This window comes from Aplidium turbinatum, chromosome 4 (genome assembly GCF_918807975.1).
Source record: "Aplidium turbinatum chromosome 4, kaAplTurb1.1, whole genome shotgun sequence".
NCBI lineage: Eukaryota > Metazoa > Chordata > Ascidiacea > Aplousobranchia > Polyclinidae > Aplidium > Aplidium turbinatum.
Genome location: NC_137475.1, coordinates 43,194,915 through 43,213,571, shown reverse-complemented (window position 1 = coordinate 43,213,571; position 18,657 = coordinate 43,194,915). Strand labels below are relative to the sequence as shown.

Here is an 18,657-nt window from a genome sequence, read left to right as displayed (position 1 = left end):
ATACCCTAACCCTAACTACCAATACCTAACCGATACTCTGATACCCTAACCTTGCGAAAACTTCAATCAGCGACTTCGGCTTTTTTTATTTTTTTCTCTTGATCTTTTCAAGGTACGAACTGACGGTACAAATTGTTCATGGTACGAATTAGGTTGCACCCAGAATCCTCAACTATTACAAAATTCCAAATCCAGCTGATACAGCATCTAGTTATACCAATTCTGACTAGTTCTTTATCAAACAGACTTTGTGTTGCTCGCAATGTCCCAATTGTGCCGAGATTATGTTAGCTTATATGTAAATCGAAGCAATCTTCTGGCAGGGAGTTATTAATTTGTTACCAGTACCTGGTTGAGCAATTAACGTTATTGTATGATAATTCAACGTCGCTGGATGTCGAATTAATGTAAAACAAACGTAAATTTCTTATTGGGCATTGTTGTTACGCAATATACCGGTAATCCGCTGTGAAAATTAAATTGATTTGTGCTGACTCGAACGTTGAATCAACCCAAAATTCACTTACCGTATTTATCCGTGTATAAATCGCAAATTTTTGCACCAAATTTTGCCCAAAAAGGTTGGGGTGCTACTTATACACAAGGTTCTGAACTTCTGACAAAGGAATGCTACAGATCGCGCGTTAGCGCTGCTATTAAGCGTTTGTATTTTGCGTGCGAGTATTGCGAGCATCACATTGCGAGCCCCAAGAACAATGGGAGAAACTATTTGGCATCAGTTAAGATGAAAATGAGTTTGAAAGCTTTTAAAATTTTGATTGTTGTTTTTCAATAAAATTTGCTAAAAAAGATTTTGTTTGCCATATTTCAGCCAAATTTTGGGGTGCGACTTATACACGGATAAATACGGTACTTCCCTTCCCCTGTGAGTTATTTAACGTGAATAACCGTAACAGCGTGCGTATCGCGTTGCTCGCTTTACCGCTATTTTTGGTATTATTACATCGCAACAAATCAAACAATGCGGTCATGATAGACTATTCTAGTATATTTTTCGCTTCTTGTTTTACATGTTTTGGTACAATCTTTCCGTAATAAATGTACACAGCAATTGCCGAGGTAATTTCAACTTTTGCTGTTTGGCCTCAGCAACCTTTTTGCCGAAGTAAAAATATGCTAATTTCAAAGACTGTGTTTGTATAGCGGAAAACTTGTATTATTACTCGATAATGAGCTGATAGATGAGCATTATCGCTATATCTTATCTTAAAACTTTAAAAAATGGCCTTTCATCAATAAAAGTGCCCTTTTTTCGTAATCCTGCCTCTCCAGTCAAAAATTCAAAAATTGTTCCGGCGCCTCTGAGTCACTCCGCTTGTGCTTTAGAACGTCTTTTCCAGCAGAGAAAGGTCTTTTCATTGCAGAACTGAAAAAAATGGGGAACTATTTCTACTAAAAACCTCTTGTTATTTGGTTAAACGTATCAATCAGATAATGTATCAAAACGTCTGGCTAATGGCTTCGGATACAATTAACCAACTTTGTCTGTTATTTACTAACAAGCTGAAGTTACTTTGTTTTATTTCTCTATTTACTAACACAACTCAACCTTTCTAAATTTTCGTCTCATTTCAAGAGTATCCTAGTCTAGGCTTGGTTTATAAAAACATGGCAAACATATGTCAACAAAGGCAAATGTCAAACAAAAAAAGTCAGCAATAGCATAGCAAACTCGAATGAACCGCAAACAAAACACAAATTAGTATGCACCAGTGTTGCCAGATAAACGCGATACAATTTTACATCAAGCCACCAAATGCATGATTTAAAACGAAACAAAAATTGCAAACGTTATCGGCTATACATTCTTTTCCAAACTTTTGATAATAATTTTTTACATTGCTCCAGTAAAAATTGATAGAGAATATACCACTCAGCAAAACTGACCCGTGAGAGAAAAATACTTTACATTGCTCAAATAAAATGTTCTATATCTAAAAATGTCTTTGCTTAATTAAAAACATAAAAGTAGCTGTATTTTAGATAAAAATGAACTTATCCCTTAAAAAATATACCTAACTTTTACAAAGGAGTTTACAAGGGAGGTTTTTAAATGAAAGGCAGTAGTTTTGACAAACACAGCAAATTTGTCTGCAGACTGCAGGGTTGTATTTTTCGGGTTTTCCACATCCGTCATCTGGTGAGACACTGATATTTGTGTGTGCTGCCATCGCAAAAAAGGTCTTTCTGTCTCTCAAAACGCAAACCTTTCTGCCTCAAACTGAGGTTAACAAACCAAATGCAATGTGATCTGTGCCTTTGCCCCAATTGCACTTACGCATCTTTTTAAACAAATTGCCTGACTTTACACAATTATTAGACTTGTTTGTAGGATAATTTTTACACTATGAATGACAAGATCGTGCAACGAGCAATCATGAGTGTGCTCTATTAACCGACCCGTTTCAGAGTTCAGACCGCTGTCCATTCAGCGGCACCCTGTGAATGAAATCCTCTGAAGCCAAAACTACAACAAAAAACAAAAACTTCACTTTGTCAATCTTTGTAATGCCTAATCGGACCTGCATCAGTGCTTTAAAGCTTCTGGGGGTGTTACAAGAATACGACATTGCCAGGAATAAAAGTACAAAAAAAATTCTTACAAAGTAGACTTATCGGTCATTAATTAAAGTAAGCACAGATGGAACGCAATGGACAAACGAAAGCAGTAAAAACTACAAAGCCATCTGATATCATTTTGATATTCAACTGTGCAGGCGCGGATTTCTGGGGGGGGCCCAGGGGGCCTGGGCCCCCCCGAAATTTTGTGAAAAATTGTATGTTTCCGCATCAAATGGTTTGATATGCTTCTAAACAGCTGATATTAGTCCCTCGGCATCACAATTGATGAAAATGGTTGTTTTAATGTCTATTTTCTAGCATATCGTATATGTCGTAGTATCATTGTTCATATCTGTTTAGCTTTTTCTTTCTTTTTAATTGATTTTCAAATTTTCTGGCCCCCCCCGAAAAAAACTCTTAGATTCGCGCCTGCAACTGTGTATACTGTATCGCCAAGGCAAAGCCGCGTGATCTCGGTAGAATGTCGACTCAACCACTTTGAGTTTCAGGTGTCTTGGTCTGTTGGTCACTAAACTTGTGTCTGAAAGATACCTCAGTCTCGAAAGTGGCTTTACACTGCAACGCTGACAAGCTTCAAACGATAAACAAAAACATAAGTGACTTGAAGAGCACTAAAAACATATAAATTATGACTTCATATTTTGTTCATGTCAGTGTGTAGCCAGTTGCTTCGAAAATATTTCAAGTTGATTGATTCAATGATTGATTGAATGAAGTTAGGTTATGTTGTGCTGTGCCGAAAATAAACTTTGATTGATTTTTGAAAGCCTTTCCTGATCACTCAAGCGTGACTAATTGGACTTTCATTTTGTTGTCATCTTGGCGACAGATGACGCTTTATATACCGTAATTCGCCATATTGTGAATAAACAGTTTCGTAGAAAAAAAAAGTGAAATTGAGCAAAAGGCAGGGATTGTTTTTATTTAATCTGTGGCTTCATAGTTAAGGTTATTTTTGTGAACAGGTTGAAATCTTTAATTTGTTGCAGCTGCATAAACTTACAGAACCAATTACCAACATGGCAGGCTTCAAGATGATATAAACTCATATCGTTATAACTTTTGTTTTTTTTCCAGACACCTCTATCACAAAAAATGAGACGAGTTGCATCGTCTTTATGACTGAGAGAGAAATTACTTAAGAGACAAATTACTAAAAGACAAACTATTTACAAATTACTACTTACAATGTAATCTTTTGTAACTTCCAGTAGGACGCCCCAATAACACTGATCTACATTTTCTAAAAGTATTCAACTATCGGTATTAGTATTACTATACTAGTTACTGAGTTGGATCTTCTTTTTTTTTTATGAAAATCAAAGTAACCATTGAAAAGAAATTAAAACTACAGTAATAGCCTCTAAGTCTAAGTGAAGAAACGAAGTGGGAATAAAGCCAGACGAGGAAGCCAAAGCGATCCAGTAAGCTTCACAAAAGAAAATAATTTATTGGCTCATTTGGCTGTGTTGAAAACCTCAGGATTTTTATTGGTTTCTATTTGATAACAGTAATAGTATTATATACAGTAATAGTATAAAAAAAAATGATAGTATTAAATCTATGTAGACAGCAAGAATCATGGCAAAAATCAATTTTTTGTCTATGATATTTACTTGTAGCCTAAATAGACTCCACCAAAACTATAGGCCCAGTCTGTTATTATATTAGGCTAGGCTACTCTACAGCTTTTTGCCATCTCATGTGACTGCCTGTCCAGCTCAGTTAGCTTGCATGCAGTGTTGCACATTCCATTATCATATGAGTATCGGTACGGTATCCTACCGGTATTGTGGTTCAACTTTGATGAAATGTGTTTTGAATAGCTGTAGTTTAAGCTTTGTCTATTTTTTAAACTTAATATAATAAAGAATGTACTGCACTATTATATTATAGAATCTGATTGGTACATAAAGTTATTTTGTTCAGCAGAAACAGCAGAAGCAGAAACCTTCAGTTAGGGATGGTAGAAGTAGGGGATTGCTCACTCAAAATGAAGGTGGACAACTGGAGGGTCATAGTGTTCTGACAAAATTTGGTGCAACTCCTGCTTAAAGTCTACCACCATTATGCTGCATACCCAGGTGCAGCGTATGTGACCTGTCCACATGTGTGCAACGTGTGTATTGTCAAAATAAATGCATGGAAATATGTGATATCATATTTATTTGATACTCTTCAAATCATAATAATGCAGTGGTAAACTTCACGCTATAGTGGTAATGGTAGGTAGTTTCATACTGCTGCAGTAAGGTTCTGCCGATGTTCTAGCACCCAAATTTCAAGCAAGATACAGCATTTCAACTGATTAGAGTGAATTTGCGTAAAAGCGAAAAAAACTGATTGCATTTCTGCCAATTTTTGATTTTTTCAGTGACCCTCCAGCTGTCCATATCGCAAGAAAAATCAGTTAAGTGAGTCGTCCCGGTATTCCACTGTCCCTACCTTCAGTTAATTTTTTTTTAACTTAATGGTTTCCTGAATGTTTGTCAAAGAGAGTAGGCTATCAGCATAATGCCTGTTACATTTGTAATTAAGTTTTTTAAAAATTTTTAGATTCCAGCCTTCCAATGTTAGATTTGGCTGGAATCTAAAAATTTTTTAAGACAAAAATATACATCAAACGAAACAAGGAGGTTAGAAACTTCAAAATGCACACTCATGTAGTTTTGGTGTTTTATGAATGTATTTTGTTTGTTATTTGCATTTAAATCTTAGAAAAGGACCCTTTAAATTAATCTGTACCATACACTTACTTTTTTATAGTTACATTTGGATAAATATGGAATATTGTTAATAATGTTATTTCTTTTGTGTTTATTTACACAGCATATATACAGTATGCTGCATATTACATAAACAACAGAACAGACTGCTGGAAACAGCAAATGGATATTTAGTTACTGAGTAACGGGTATATATGCTTTCCAAATGGTTTTGGCATGTCATTAAGAGTCTACTACATGCTTTACAGTGGTGTTGAGTTGACATTTTATCAAGCATCTTATAGGTGCTCTTACCACTGATTTGTACACCCAACCTATACTATTATTAGGATTATTCTAATTACCACTTGTTGTAATTGTGCATAATGTATTGTACTTGCACTACAGTAATTAGTAGTTAGAAACTTAATTTCTTGTTTTATTGACTTTCACAGATGTATTTTGTTACTTAACCATTGTTTTTGTCGTTTGTTTTAAAACTTTTTTTGGAAATGAAAATTGGAATATCATGTTGGATTATTCTTGTCTTACTTGGACTGTTTCTTATGGCATCTGCACAAGTATGTTTTGATTAATATTACACATTACTAAAAATAACCCTTGTAAAAAATATTGTAATTTTGATATCCTGTTATCTAAGTGTTATGTGTTTTTATGCTGGCCTAAAACAGTGTTTTTAGTATTTTATAATTTAATCATAGAATTAAATCATGGACATTTTAAAATGTAAATATTTTAAAATTTGTTGTTTTACATTTAAGTTATTGCAGATGTATTTTAGTAAGAACGAATTTGATATGGATACTTAGCTAAAATTTTGTGTAGCCTTCCACTTTTCTTAATAAGATGTATTTGGATTTTATATGATATACTAATATGCAAATTTATTGCATATACTAATGCTGTAAAAACTTCTTTTTAGGAATCATGTGAGCCATGCCCAAGTAAATGTGTTTGTGCGCTCGTTGTGGATTCAACATGCAAGGTAGACTGCTCTGGACAGGAATTAACAGATGTTCCTGTGCTCATCAGCATCCCATTACCTGTATCTGAATTGTAAGTATTCTCTCGTCAACAGATTTTATGATGCAGCTTTTCTGTTGAGTAGCGGAATAAAATGAGAATTTGTAATTTATTTTAAGTTTATTTATTAGTATTATTTATCTATTTTGATTTATATATTTCATCTCATTACTCAAATGCTTATATGGAATACAAATGGTGAGATGTTTGCGTAACTGTCACCAAGTTGGAAGATTGATATACTGCACTGGTAGACACAGCCAAACGCTTGACAGTGAATCACTCAAGTTCTGTTGTTTACACCATAACCAATGAAGTACTGCATTTATTAAACCTCTTTACAGCAAAGCACATTTTATGTATATTCTGTATTGGTATTGTTGTATCACATTGTTTCATATATCATATAACTAAACATTTAAACAATAATCTTTTATTTCATAATTCAAGCCATGGATCACAAAAAAAAAAAAAAAAAAAAAAACTCAGGCTATTTAATCTTTTCATGCAGATATCTTCAAGACAATTTTATTAGTGAAATTGAGGAGTCTACATTTCAAAACATCACTTTACTGAAAAAATTGTAAGTATTACATGTCTCATTTACGTGTATTTGACATCTCAATTTCAGCTTTTAGTTAAATGTATTTAATTAAAAAAGCTGTGTGTGTGTGTGTCTGAGGCATGTGGTTTTACAAACTTGTTTTGTTTGTGCAATGACTTTAGTTTTTTTACGAAAAAGATTGAACCTAATATTTACGAGGTTACCGTCATCACTGTATTTCAACCAACATTTTCAGAAAAGAAAATTGTAATTTTACTGTATATTCTTGTGACTTAATGTCTATTTCATTACATTACTTTTTACCTTCAGGAATCTTTCAAATAATATGCTAACCAAGTTGCCCGACAATGTCTTGTATCTCCCAATAACAAACATGTAAGTATTGATATGCACTCACTTCTTGTTGTTTTGTGTGTTAGAGGCATAAAGTATTTGTTGCTGTCGGAAATAATGTGTTGGCTTTTGAAGATTCTTTCACTTTCTTATTTTACCTAAAAGATGATGTGACCCATTCGATAACATCTTCCAACTTTAATGTTAGCTTGTGTGATACACCAGAACAAGTGACCATGCTCGGAGATCACGTTACTGAAAACAATGTTTTTACACCTTTAAGAATAAAAGTAACAGAAGTCTTTGTCACAAGGTGTCAAAATTAGGAACATGATACCCACTTGAGCTGATGTGAAAAGAAACAGTTTTTCATTCGTTTGCTTTGTATGTACCGGTAGTATTTTTCAAGAGCTGTTACCATTTCACAGCTGCCTTTTCAAATTTGATCAATTTTCCTACATCGAATGGAGCCAAATATATTTGAGTTTAGTTGTAACTTAGTATTACTACTACATAGGTCATTATTGCATAATTTTTGTTGTAATTCCGTTAAATTTATATTTAAAAGAAATTGTAAAAAAAGAAATTATTTCAACCACGTTCTGTTTAAAGTATTTCACTTTAGCTTTGCAATTGGTTCTTTCTTGTGTTTAGAGAAGGCAAAGTTAGCAGAAAGCGTTCACGCACAGACAACCAGCCACACCTTACTAGACGGCATTGTAGTTTTGTTTGATTTGTTGTTTTAGTGATGACGTTGCCTTCTTACACATCAAATAATAATCTAAAGAATAAAATGTGATATTGTCAACTGTGGGCAAGCGCCATCACTTTTTTGATTGATAAATCGACGCGTGAATTTGTTTATTTTTAATGTTTTTTAACATCTGGCATTTCTATGTTGATGCTGGAACAGAGAATTTACGAACTTCATTACCTTTTTGGCCTTAATGGCTTCATTACCTTTGTGAATTATCAAAAGTGCGTTTTGGAAATATGTTTCAATATTAAAGAAAATGTGACTAAGATGTGGCATATTTGGTTCCAGATGCAAAACGTTGATGTTTTATTTCTTGCCCAACTTTAGTTTAAACGTTATTTTCAACAACACATTTTACGATCATTGCGAAACTTGTCATCTTAAGCCCGGTTGCAAAACTACATCAATTCAGTGTAAAAAACGAATATTTTGCTAGCTAGGAACTGCGTATGATCATACTCCTTTGAGAATGTGTATATGAAAAATACTAACGAATTTGAAACGTTTACTCAAAGAGTGAAACAAATAGTTTAAAATTGATTTAGTGTTGGTATGTAGTAAATTTATTTTAATTATTGCTGGTGTTCCACATATCAGCACTGCAACTTGGATTATAAAACACACAGCAATTTTATATCGAATACGCTTCTCAATTGTAGCTCATTGTCACTGAACCAGTGGAATTGTGACTGTGGCATTGTGAAGTTGAGGAATTGGATGAGGAGCAACCAAGACGTAATTTTTGATCTTCCTCACGTACTATGCGTCCTCCCTACATCTGTACTAAACGAGAGGCTTATTGACATAAACTTATCTGATTGTGGTGAGACTCTGTCTTTATTTGTCACTTAATAGTTCCGGGATAAATTCAGGGTTTCATTTCTTAAAAATTTTCACAAATGAAATAGGCTACTGGTTGAATATACTGAAAAGAAATTGCTTATAACGTATCCTCTATAAGAAATTTTATACGCTGCCGTGGTACATTATACGCTTCGGAACGAAGATAGTAGTTTAAAATCACGTCATTAACAAGCCCTCCTATGACTAAAAAGTCCAATGCGTGACTGGCAGGCGCGGCCCAATGATAACATGTAAAGCCTGACACCGGTAATAGATGTTGTATAGTAGCGCAATAGCGTTTGTGAAACAACGTTATTGCAATCAAGTTCTTTTTTCAAACGTTTTCGACTTGCTCTCATTAAAGGTTTAACTTCATTTCAATGGCTCTACTGCTTGCAGCTGGAACACATGTCTCGTGCAACACCAGTACCAACAAGTTTATCATATGGGAATATTCAAACAGTACTGCGGGGGCAACTGCAAATGCTACGTCATGCGTTGCAACTTGCTTTTCAAAACGCTACTATCACTCGCTCCTGAAACCTCACGTAAGTTTGCGTTTCTTTGTTGCTGCCACTTAGCTCGTTCAACCCAGACAGCAAAATCCGCCGTTTTTACGTACGTTATTTTCAACGTCTGCTGACGTTAAATTTATGTAAAAATGACATATTTTGCTATCTGGAAATATCCATAAGAGCCATGACTGTTATGTAAGCGAAAGCTGAACTTACGATGGGAAAGTGGTTTGACCGACACCCACTTGATCTGGTCGTTTAATCTGAATTTAATGTTTCTGTGTGGTTCTGTTGGTATAATTTTACTAAATATATTTCGCTGCCGGATAACATCGAAATGCGTAATTGTTGATAGTGCAAGTGAGAAAAAACTACGAAAACTTACCTCTGAAATTAGAACATAGTTACACGCTTCTGCGGTATCATTTTCGTCCTTATGTCTTTCACAATCAACAGTGATTTCAAGAATGTAACCGACCAGTTTTCTTCTCTGTTAGTCTTCTTGCCTGTGCGCTCGCCAAGACAGTGATACAGAGAATATTGAGCCTTCGTCGATCGAGTGGAATTCGTGCCTACACTCGTGTGCCAATGCACCCCCGGTTATTGCTTGCAATAGAGAGGTAAACATAGAGAAGTCACTTTCACCAGAGTGCTGAGCATTGTTCATGTACTGATACATTATGACACATAAAAGGTGTTGTAACGAGGTTATATTGTGTGGGTATTTAATATTACGCCGGTTGGACAACGCTCAAGAGCATGTGGCTGTGTCTTTGGCAAGACACTTAAAGGTATGCGGAGTGACGCCCCTTCGACTATAGCCCTTGATTTCTCTCATGATTGTGAACAGTGCGCTGCTTTAGAGAGAAATGTCTACAACACTTCTCATGGGTATGGCCTACTGCGGAATGGCCCGTTTCGGTGAGTCCGATTCTGTGAGTCCGATTCGGTGAGTCCAATCTCTTAACGGAGGATTTTTTTTTTTTTTTAAATATCGGGTACCGTAGCCTAATTATCATTGCCGTTTTAGGATTAGGGGTTAGAGGTTAGGAACTCACCGAATCAGACTCACCGAATCGGACTCACCGAATAGTAGCAAACCCGGCCTACTGAACTGGGTATATAAATTGTAGCAACAACTGTTTTGATTCTAACGTTAACGATTGACAGTCAACATCTTTTCAATTCATATCAGTCCCATCTAAGCCACCATGACAACTTTTGGATTTTTATTTGTTATAAATTTAATCCTCAAACGACCCCCAAGGTGCCCGGCGGACTATACCCAGGTTTTCACAACGTTTTTTTTTTGAATTTATAACAAAGGCCACAACGACACAATTAAACACAAAGAATGAAACTGATTGTGTGAATGCTTATCTTCGGATGCTTGATAAGATATTCGCTAATCTCTTAATTTTTTTGTAATTGCACTTTCACATGCAGGTGCTGACAGATGTGATTCTTCGTGCTTCTCCAAACTTAACTTTCACTGGATTGGGCCCTTATCTTCAAACTGACCAGGTGACTTGTTTATTATTTATTCTGTTTCTAATATTAGCAGCACTAATTCCTCTTGTACCTCATCTCTCATCGGCCTGCGAGTGCGGCACGGAGGAGCAAACTGCAGTCGTTCTTGAATGCCCCATCTACAAGGCTCCAAATGCAAGCATCCAAGGCACTATCTACAAGGCATGGCATAGCAGAACTGGACGAAGCTGTATTTACTGGATGGGAAAAATAAACTTGATTGTTATTTAACTCTTTATGTGATACTCTTTTGGAGTTCATAACTTGGTACACATTGCACATATTATATCAAGCAGAATCATTGAAAGGATGAAATACTTCATAGGGTCCTGATTTTGTGGTCTGCATGTACTGTAGCTGACACATGGTGTCATTTTTCGTTGTGTTGTTTTAACATTATTAGTTATTGAATCGGGATAGATACACCAACATTTTCAAGCCGGGTGAGGATGGTATGTTGGTGAAGCTAGAAAGTTGATACTGACGTCACTGCTTCATCGTCTGAATTAATGTGTGCCTATTACATCTGGTGATTTTTTCATTTCGTTTTTCATCTGTTTTTCAATTTTCAATGATTTTAACCTCGAGGTTTTCGTCGGGTCACCGGCTGAGATGGTTGAAACCTGTATTATTGGTCTTTCCATTGATCGGCGTATTTGATCTACTGACACATTCGCCCTTCCAACAACAGGTCGTGGTGAAAGTCAGTGGAACCGTTGAGCTTGTGGAAGAGTACATGTGGAATTGGAACGATTCTCTAGATGTGTTTGTAACAGAGTCACTGCAAGTCAGCCACAAGTACACTGTGCCAGGAAGCTATTGGCTGACCGTATCCGCCCGTAACGACTTAGGAATAAGGTCGTATAGGTAGGTTTACCCTCTGCTGCATGGGTTTACTTCTGACTCTAAAAACTATTCGAAAATTGAATTTTTACATGAAGCTCTCTCTCTCCATTTTGCTTCAAAGAAGCCTGGTCTTCATAACTGATCTTGCATAAAAGCAATTTATACATTACAATAATATTGTGTTTTTCTTATACACCCATTGCACATACGCTTTGCTCTCAGCGCTTTTCAAACAGAGTTTCAGGGTACCCAAATACGTCATAACCCTAAATTCATTCCCTAAATATTGAGTGCTAAGTGCGGATGCAACTCTGAGCCATTTTTAAGACCTTCGTCGTCGTGTGAGTCTCTGGGACTGAGGGTCTATCCTTGACCATTCCGGATTCACGATGTTCTCGTAGTACACTGGAAGGCTATTAAGGCACAGTCTTTGGTTTCTTTATCCAAGACACACTGACCTTCCACTGCATTAGGTGACTTGAAGATGGCACATGGATAAGATCTTTGATATGATGGTATCGGATTCGTTCCATAAATCGCCTTTTGATATCGCTTGTTATGTAAATTTGTTAGTGAGAAAATTAAATAAAGACATTTTTTTATGTTTGTTTTTTCAGCTTCTTGTTGTCAATCGAAGATGAAGTTGCAGGCTTAGCAGTGGACTGCCCAAGCCCGTTGATCTCCAGTCAACACAACATTCCCTACACACTTAGTCGAGGCACGAACCCAAGGATCACTTGGACAACTAACAGCAAGCATCGAACAACACAACCTGGTATTATTTAAACATTCCAATGAATTTTAGAATTTTGATAACTTAACAAGACGAATTGTTATAGATTAATTTTCTGCGTTCTTCCGGTGACTGTAGACTAAACTATCACAAGTTGTTGAAATGATAACTAGCTTTTTATTTCCGACGTTTCGTCAGTCAGCACGACTGACTTTATCAAGGGCGCTGAAACAGGTAAAAAACAAATGGCACAATTTCATTTCGTTTAATATGCTTCTGTGTTGTGCAATTTGTTGCTAAACAGGTAGTTTTACCTGTTTCAGCCCCTTGATAAAGTCAGTCGTGCTGACTGACGAAACGTCGAGAATAAAAGTTAGTTGTCATGTCAAGAAAGAAGCACGAGCTTTCTAATTTCATGAGAGACAGGGGTGCTTGGAGAAACTATGTTGATGGTGTCCGGCACGCCCGAGTGGATGATAATGATGGTCATTTCAACATCTTGTGATAATTTAGTCTAAATTAAAATTCTTGGTGAACAGTCTCATTTTGTATTAAGACGAATTGTTTATTTATTATAAAGCTTTGTCATTCCAAACGTGAATCTACATTTGTTATATTGTCTTCATATCAGTCGTATGTGATACAAGGGCGTTTCAGGTAAAGCTTATTTCAAATTTTCATTGCTGTGTGTCTTATATCCCACTCTGCTGGTTCGGTGATGTATCGGCTTCAATAGGCGTTTAGGATTTAAACTCGATGCTATGCTTTAAACTTGAAATTGTGCGCGATGAAGTTCAGCATATCAGGCAACGGGATTTCCTTAGCACTTAGCAAAAAGGGGTTCTGAAAGCTTAGATAAGTGCGATCATAATCCCAATAGTAAACATCCTTTTTTCATTAATTTGACATTTAAAGACACTGTCCGGAAGTTGATCTTTTTGTTCGACTATTGATAATCCTTTTCTTGTCAAGAAAATGTAAACAAATATCACTAAAGAGAACTTGGAGCATCAAGCTTCAGTTGCATTTGCGATGTTTCCTCACTGAATAATGTTATTAATATTGTAACAACAGTTGTGTAAATTTTTGTAAAAGTGTTGCCATTTTATTTAACCTTTTACTTATGTAACTTGTTATTGCATTAAAACATGTAGCGTCGATCATAGCACAATGGCAGTACAGCAATACAGGAAGCAAAATATCTGCTGTTCCTTCTTTACCAGATGCGCCCGTCATATTTTTATGATGATTTTTCAGAAACGATTCCAGAATCAGCTCACTATGTAACTGGTAGTATCAAGTTCATCCACGATTCTCATAATATCTACAACAGAGAAGTTGAAACCGGACTCACAGACGGCTCCTCGTCAGAGTCTACCAATGTGAGAAAATCATCATTTTTTTAAGTAAAGTTAGCCTTGATATGAGAGAAGTATTGCAACACTAAACAACCTTTATTCCTGCACATCTACGCCTGACCAAGGCCTTTGAGTTTGTGTTTTAACTCTCACCAGGCTTACATCTGACTTTAGAAAGACAGATTGAAACTGCTCACCAGGCATTTGATGAATAAAGTGACTTGCGTTCTTCTGGTGACTATTGGCTACCAGGTTACCTCCTGATACCTACATGATACCTAGCTTTTATTACCGAGGTTTCGTCAGTCAGCACGACTGACTTTATCACGAGGGCTGAAACAGGTAGACACAACCTGTTCAGTAACAAATGGCACAAAACAAAAACATACTGATGAATGAATAAAGTAGCAAGAATCACTTTAGAGTTACTATCTGACTTTAGAATTATTAACAGTTTAATTGATCTTAGTTTAACAAATTACAGATGTACAAAACTTAACAGTTCTATTTTGTGTATTATACATTTGATTGAATAGCCGCTTTTGATGGAGTGTTGTCTTTGTTTAAAGGCATTTACAAACTCAACATTAGCCCAGAAGCAATATCTATGTAAGTTTTGTTTTGAGAGGATCTATGAACTCCAGTAACCACCCTTTGAGTCGTTTATGCCGTCACCATAATTGATACAATATACTTATTATTATCATTGATCTTTCATTGTGATATCATACACGTCTCAGGGGTTTGGAGCCCATACCCAGTGCTGTGTTAAGCCCTTTATGGGCCCCGGGGCCAAAATAATTTTGGGCCACCTTCAGGCAAGAAATGCTATCATAATAGGATAGTGTGTTGTTTCACTAGGCTATATCGATATGAAAAGGTGGTTCACTTTAATAAATGTCCTGACCAGTTTTGAAAACAACACAAAAGTAGGCTAAGTGATAGCAAACACGCAGTTTTAACATGTAATAGCTAGGCTACGCCTTTGCTCGGAATGAAAGCCAAAAGCATTAACGATTTTTACTGGCAGTGGTCATGAAGTATTGGAATCATTCAGTCCAGAACTTGTATCGCACAATAGAAGCTAGCCTGAAAATTTGACATGCTCAATTGCTCATTAAATAACTTCAGTGTTTTTTAAATCGGACAAGAATTGACAAATTGGAAGAATTTTAATTTAGTTAACTACACTTGAAAGCAATTTTTCCTAAAATTACAAATATTCGAAATTTTACTAACCTATTATGTTAAAAACGTAACATATTAAAAACGTAACAGAGCAAAACATCTTTGGGTGCAACAAAAATTGGCTTTAGCAAAAAGAACATTTCAACACTTTCACAAAATGGTTATTATGTTTTGCCTGATAGGTTTAAACCTCTTTATTGTAATCTAAGGCACAAATAAACATAGGCCTACCTGATTGCCATACAGGGGCTTAGCAATTAGTTCTACCGATTGCACTTACCAACATTGTACCCTCTGTGCTTGCAAACATTTACTAACACATAGACTACAACCGTTTCATTCAAATAAGTAGTTTACCACAAGTGATGCTGCACCAGCAATTTATGAAAAAACAGTGCCCGAACCACACTTCTAACACTGTTGATCGAAAACCATATTAGAGAATACTGTGCGCAAAGAACGTGCACGTTAAAACTATCTACTAACATTGTAGGCTACTTAACCAGAAACATTGACTGAAAAGACAATTGACAAATAAAACATTGACTAGCAATAGCACCCCTAACACCACCGAACGAAATGAATAGGCCTACTACAAATAGGCTATAGCCAGTGATGTACGCGCATACAAAAAATATTGACGCCGTCAGCGCAAACGCAAACGTTCGAAAAACTATACGCCGCATGCGTCAACGCAACTTGTAAAAAAAGTTGGCGGCGTCAGCGTTAGCGCATACTCTAGCGCAAACTCATTTTGTTTGCTAGGTGCCAAATATTCACACGGTATAAACCACTCGAAACAACACACTTTTCAAGCCACTTCGCAATTTCTCGTTACAAGAAATTATCTTTTTGGCCGGAAGGCACATCTGGCATTGAAAATATAAGTTTTTGCCTTTCCAAGAAGAGAGCTTAAAATACTTTTCCATGTAGGGCCATGGATTTGTATTATCATGCTCCATTTCACTTGGAGATTAGTATTACCGTAAGTTATTCCCTGAATACAATAGTGTAGTGTAAGAAACTGTAGCATATGCCTATCAAGAAAATTCTAGTATTATACTAACTGTCGCTCCCTAAAAATCCATTATAAAAAACAATATTGTTAAAATGATTCCGTTTGAATAAGACTAATGTTGCTTTTAATGCCATAATTCTCTCAGTAAGCTCTATGCTTTTTTCTGATAAGATTTTTAAAAAGTGGGTTAATGGAAGACAAAACTGCCAGGCACAAGCAAGTTTAGATTCTGAACTGCACAACTCTTTGTTATTAGCATTCAGGGATAGTTAACATTACTAGTGTTTTTTATTTTTTACATGGAGCGACATTACCAACCTACCCATAGGCGCCTAACTATTTTTTTGACCGTGAGGGCGAAAGCGTGTTTCATCAGCAGCAACGTAAATTCAGCAAAATGTCACGCAGATCGATGACGTAATTATGCCGTCACACTAAGATTGCTTTTATTGCCACACTCGGAGTTATCGCTACGTTCGACCTATCGTTAATTTATTATAAACAAAACTCGATCACTTCGGTTAAGCAAACACATGCCATGCGTCTGCTAGAGGTTGATGGACTGCGACTCTTTAAGCTAAGCACAACATAAAGTTTAGCAACGAGCTAGATTTATTAGCATGAAACACGAGACGAAAAGGCAAGCCTCGAAACTGAAGGCGGCCATCGTGGCCATGGCCGCGATTAACCTACAAAAATCGACATTTTGTCCACCGGGTCTCACCCTTCCGTCGGCCGCATTTGTCCGCCATGACGTTCCGAGACGATTTTACGCAAGCAGCCTTGTGAATAAAGTACCTTGCCACTTATAATCACAAAGGATTAGAAAGCAGTCAAAGTACCCGATAAATCACAATACACACTGTCTATGCTTGAGTTGTTAACATTATTGATTGACCAAGCAGCTGATGTCTGACATCCGCAGGATGCAAGTGACATCACAATACACTTTATTGATGCGACTATTCAGTCTTCGAAATTAGCGTCGGCAATAAAAATGCCAAGGTTACACGAGCGCTTGTAAGGTTAGGATTAGACATTCCTCCGAGTCGTTATGGCACAGCCATAGATTTGTTCCTTAGTCAACACCCTGATGGATCTCTATGAAAAAGGAAGAGGCGTGTGGATTGGTATCAAAGCACGAAAGCCGCAAAACGTGGACGCTTCATTGCGAACGGCAAAGACGTGATGACGCGACAACCTCGTGCTCCGATACAGCATCTGATGATTCCGATTCTGACAGCTAGTTCTTTATCAAACAGACTTTGTGTTGTTCGCAGTATCCCAATTGTGCCGAAATTATGTTAGTGTATACGTAAATCTAGGCAATCTTCTCGCAGGGAGCTATTAATTTGTTACTGGTACCTGGTTGAGCAATTGTCGTTATTTTATGATAATTCAACGTTGCTAGATGTCGAATTAATGCAAAACAAACGTAACTTTCTTATTGGGCATTGTTGTTACGCAATATAACCCGCCGGGAAAATTAAATCGATTTGTGCTGACTCAAACGTTGAATCATCCCGAAATTAACTTACTTTTCCGCCCGTGAGTTATCGTGAATGACTGTAACAGCGTGCGACGTGCGTATCTTGTTGCTCGCTTTATCGCTAGTTTTGGCATTATTACATCACAACAAATCAAACAGTGCGGTCGTGATAGACTACTCTAGTATATTTTTCGCTTCTGCCAAATTAAAAATGTGCTAATTTCGAAGACTGTATGTTGATGCGTGTCGAAGTTCCGATGGCCGCCATGTGCTTGTGATTGGCCGCCGAACAGCTTGCTTCAGTCGGACACGTTTGGCTGCCGGAAAAAAAAGTTGTTTCGAGGCCTGAAAGGTTTACTAAAAGGTATACTGTATTAATGGAATGACAATGTTTTGAAAATGGAATGCAAATACTAACTTGATCATACGCTTGAAAATATACCTGTTGAAAGTAAAATCATTCATGTTTACATCAATTCAACAGCACGTCACCTTGAATAAATTTAGAAGTGGCTGACATCCGTAAACAGCCCTTGAAAATAGTTACGGAGAGACGTTTGATTAAGTTTTCCGCTTGACATTTCTCTCTTTTCACTACAATGTCGCAACTTATGACTGACCTGCTTTCAATTCGCTGTCAAACGCCGGTTTTCGTGTTGTAGATGAAACAAAAGATGCACATATTCCCGCCTTTGATCGGGTTTCTATGGCAACGGTCGTGTGTGCGCAATGCGGTTTGTACCAGCCCTTGTTGCGTTGGTTAATGTTAGTGGTTACCTCGGGCCGAGACTTCGAGTTCATTTTCACAGCGAGCGATTCACTGCAGAGGTTTCGACTTATGAAAGCGACATCGAGTCTGTTTGCAAGTGCATAAAGCTAAACGCACGCTCCGTGTCTACGTAGCAAATTGTGTTGTTTTTGGGTGCGTCTGCAGACGTTAAATCAATGTAAAATGACAGATTTTGTTGTCTGGTGTGGGATTGTAGCATCGCTGCTCGTTCTGGTGATTATTTATCGCGAAGCTGTTGTGGTGTGCATTTAAAAAATGTTTTCCTGCTGCCGATCGCTAGTTTATCTATTGTTTTATGTACCAATACAGCATAAAAGTTGCCCCCACGGAGAAATATGC

General features: G+C 36.8%; 1 protein-coding gene across 1 annotated transcript in view; it reads left to right on the top strand.

The window, feature by feature from the left end:
* Positions 1 to 7,243: 7,243 nt before the first annotated feature.
* LOC145769205 (polycystin-1-like) overlaps positions 7,244 to 18,657 on the top strand; it is an 82,090-nt gene continuing 70,676 nt past the window's right edge. Inside the window, exons 1-8 of the mRNA XM_082580793.1 lie at positions 7,244 to 7,293; positions 8,668 to 8,831; positions 9,251 to 9,399; positions 9,864 to 9,986; positions 10,813 to 10,890; positions 11,588 to 11,763; positions 12,360 to 12,517; positions 13,733 to 13,857. Coding sequence (XP_082436919.1) covers positions 7,244 to 7,293; positions 8,668 to 8,831; positions 9,251 to 9,399; positions 9,864 to 9,986; positions 10,813 to 10,890; positions 11,588 to 11,763; positions 12,360 to 12,517; positions 13,733 to 13,857 — 1,023 coding nt within the window. The remainder of the gene's footprint in view (positions 7,294 to 8,667; positions 8,832 to 9,250; positions 9,400 to 9,863; positions 9,987 to 10,812; positions 10,891 to 11,587; positions 11,764 to 12,359; positions 12,518 to 13,732; positions 13,858 to 18,657) is intronic.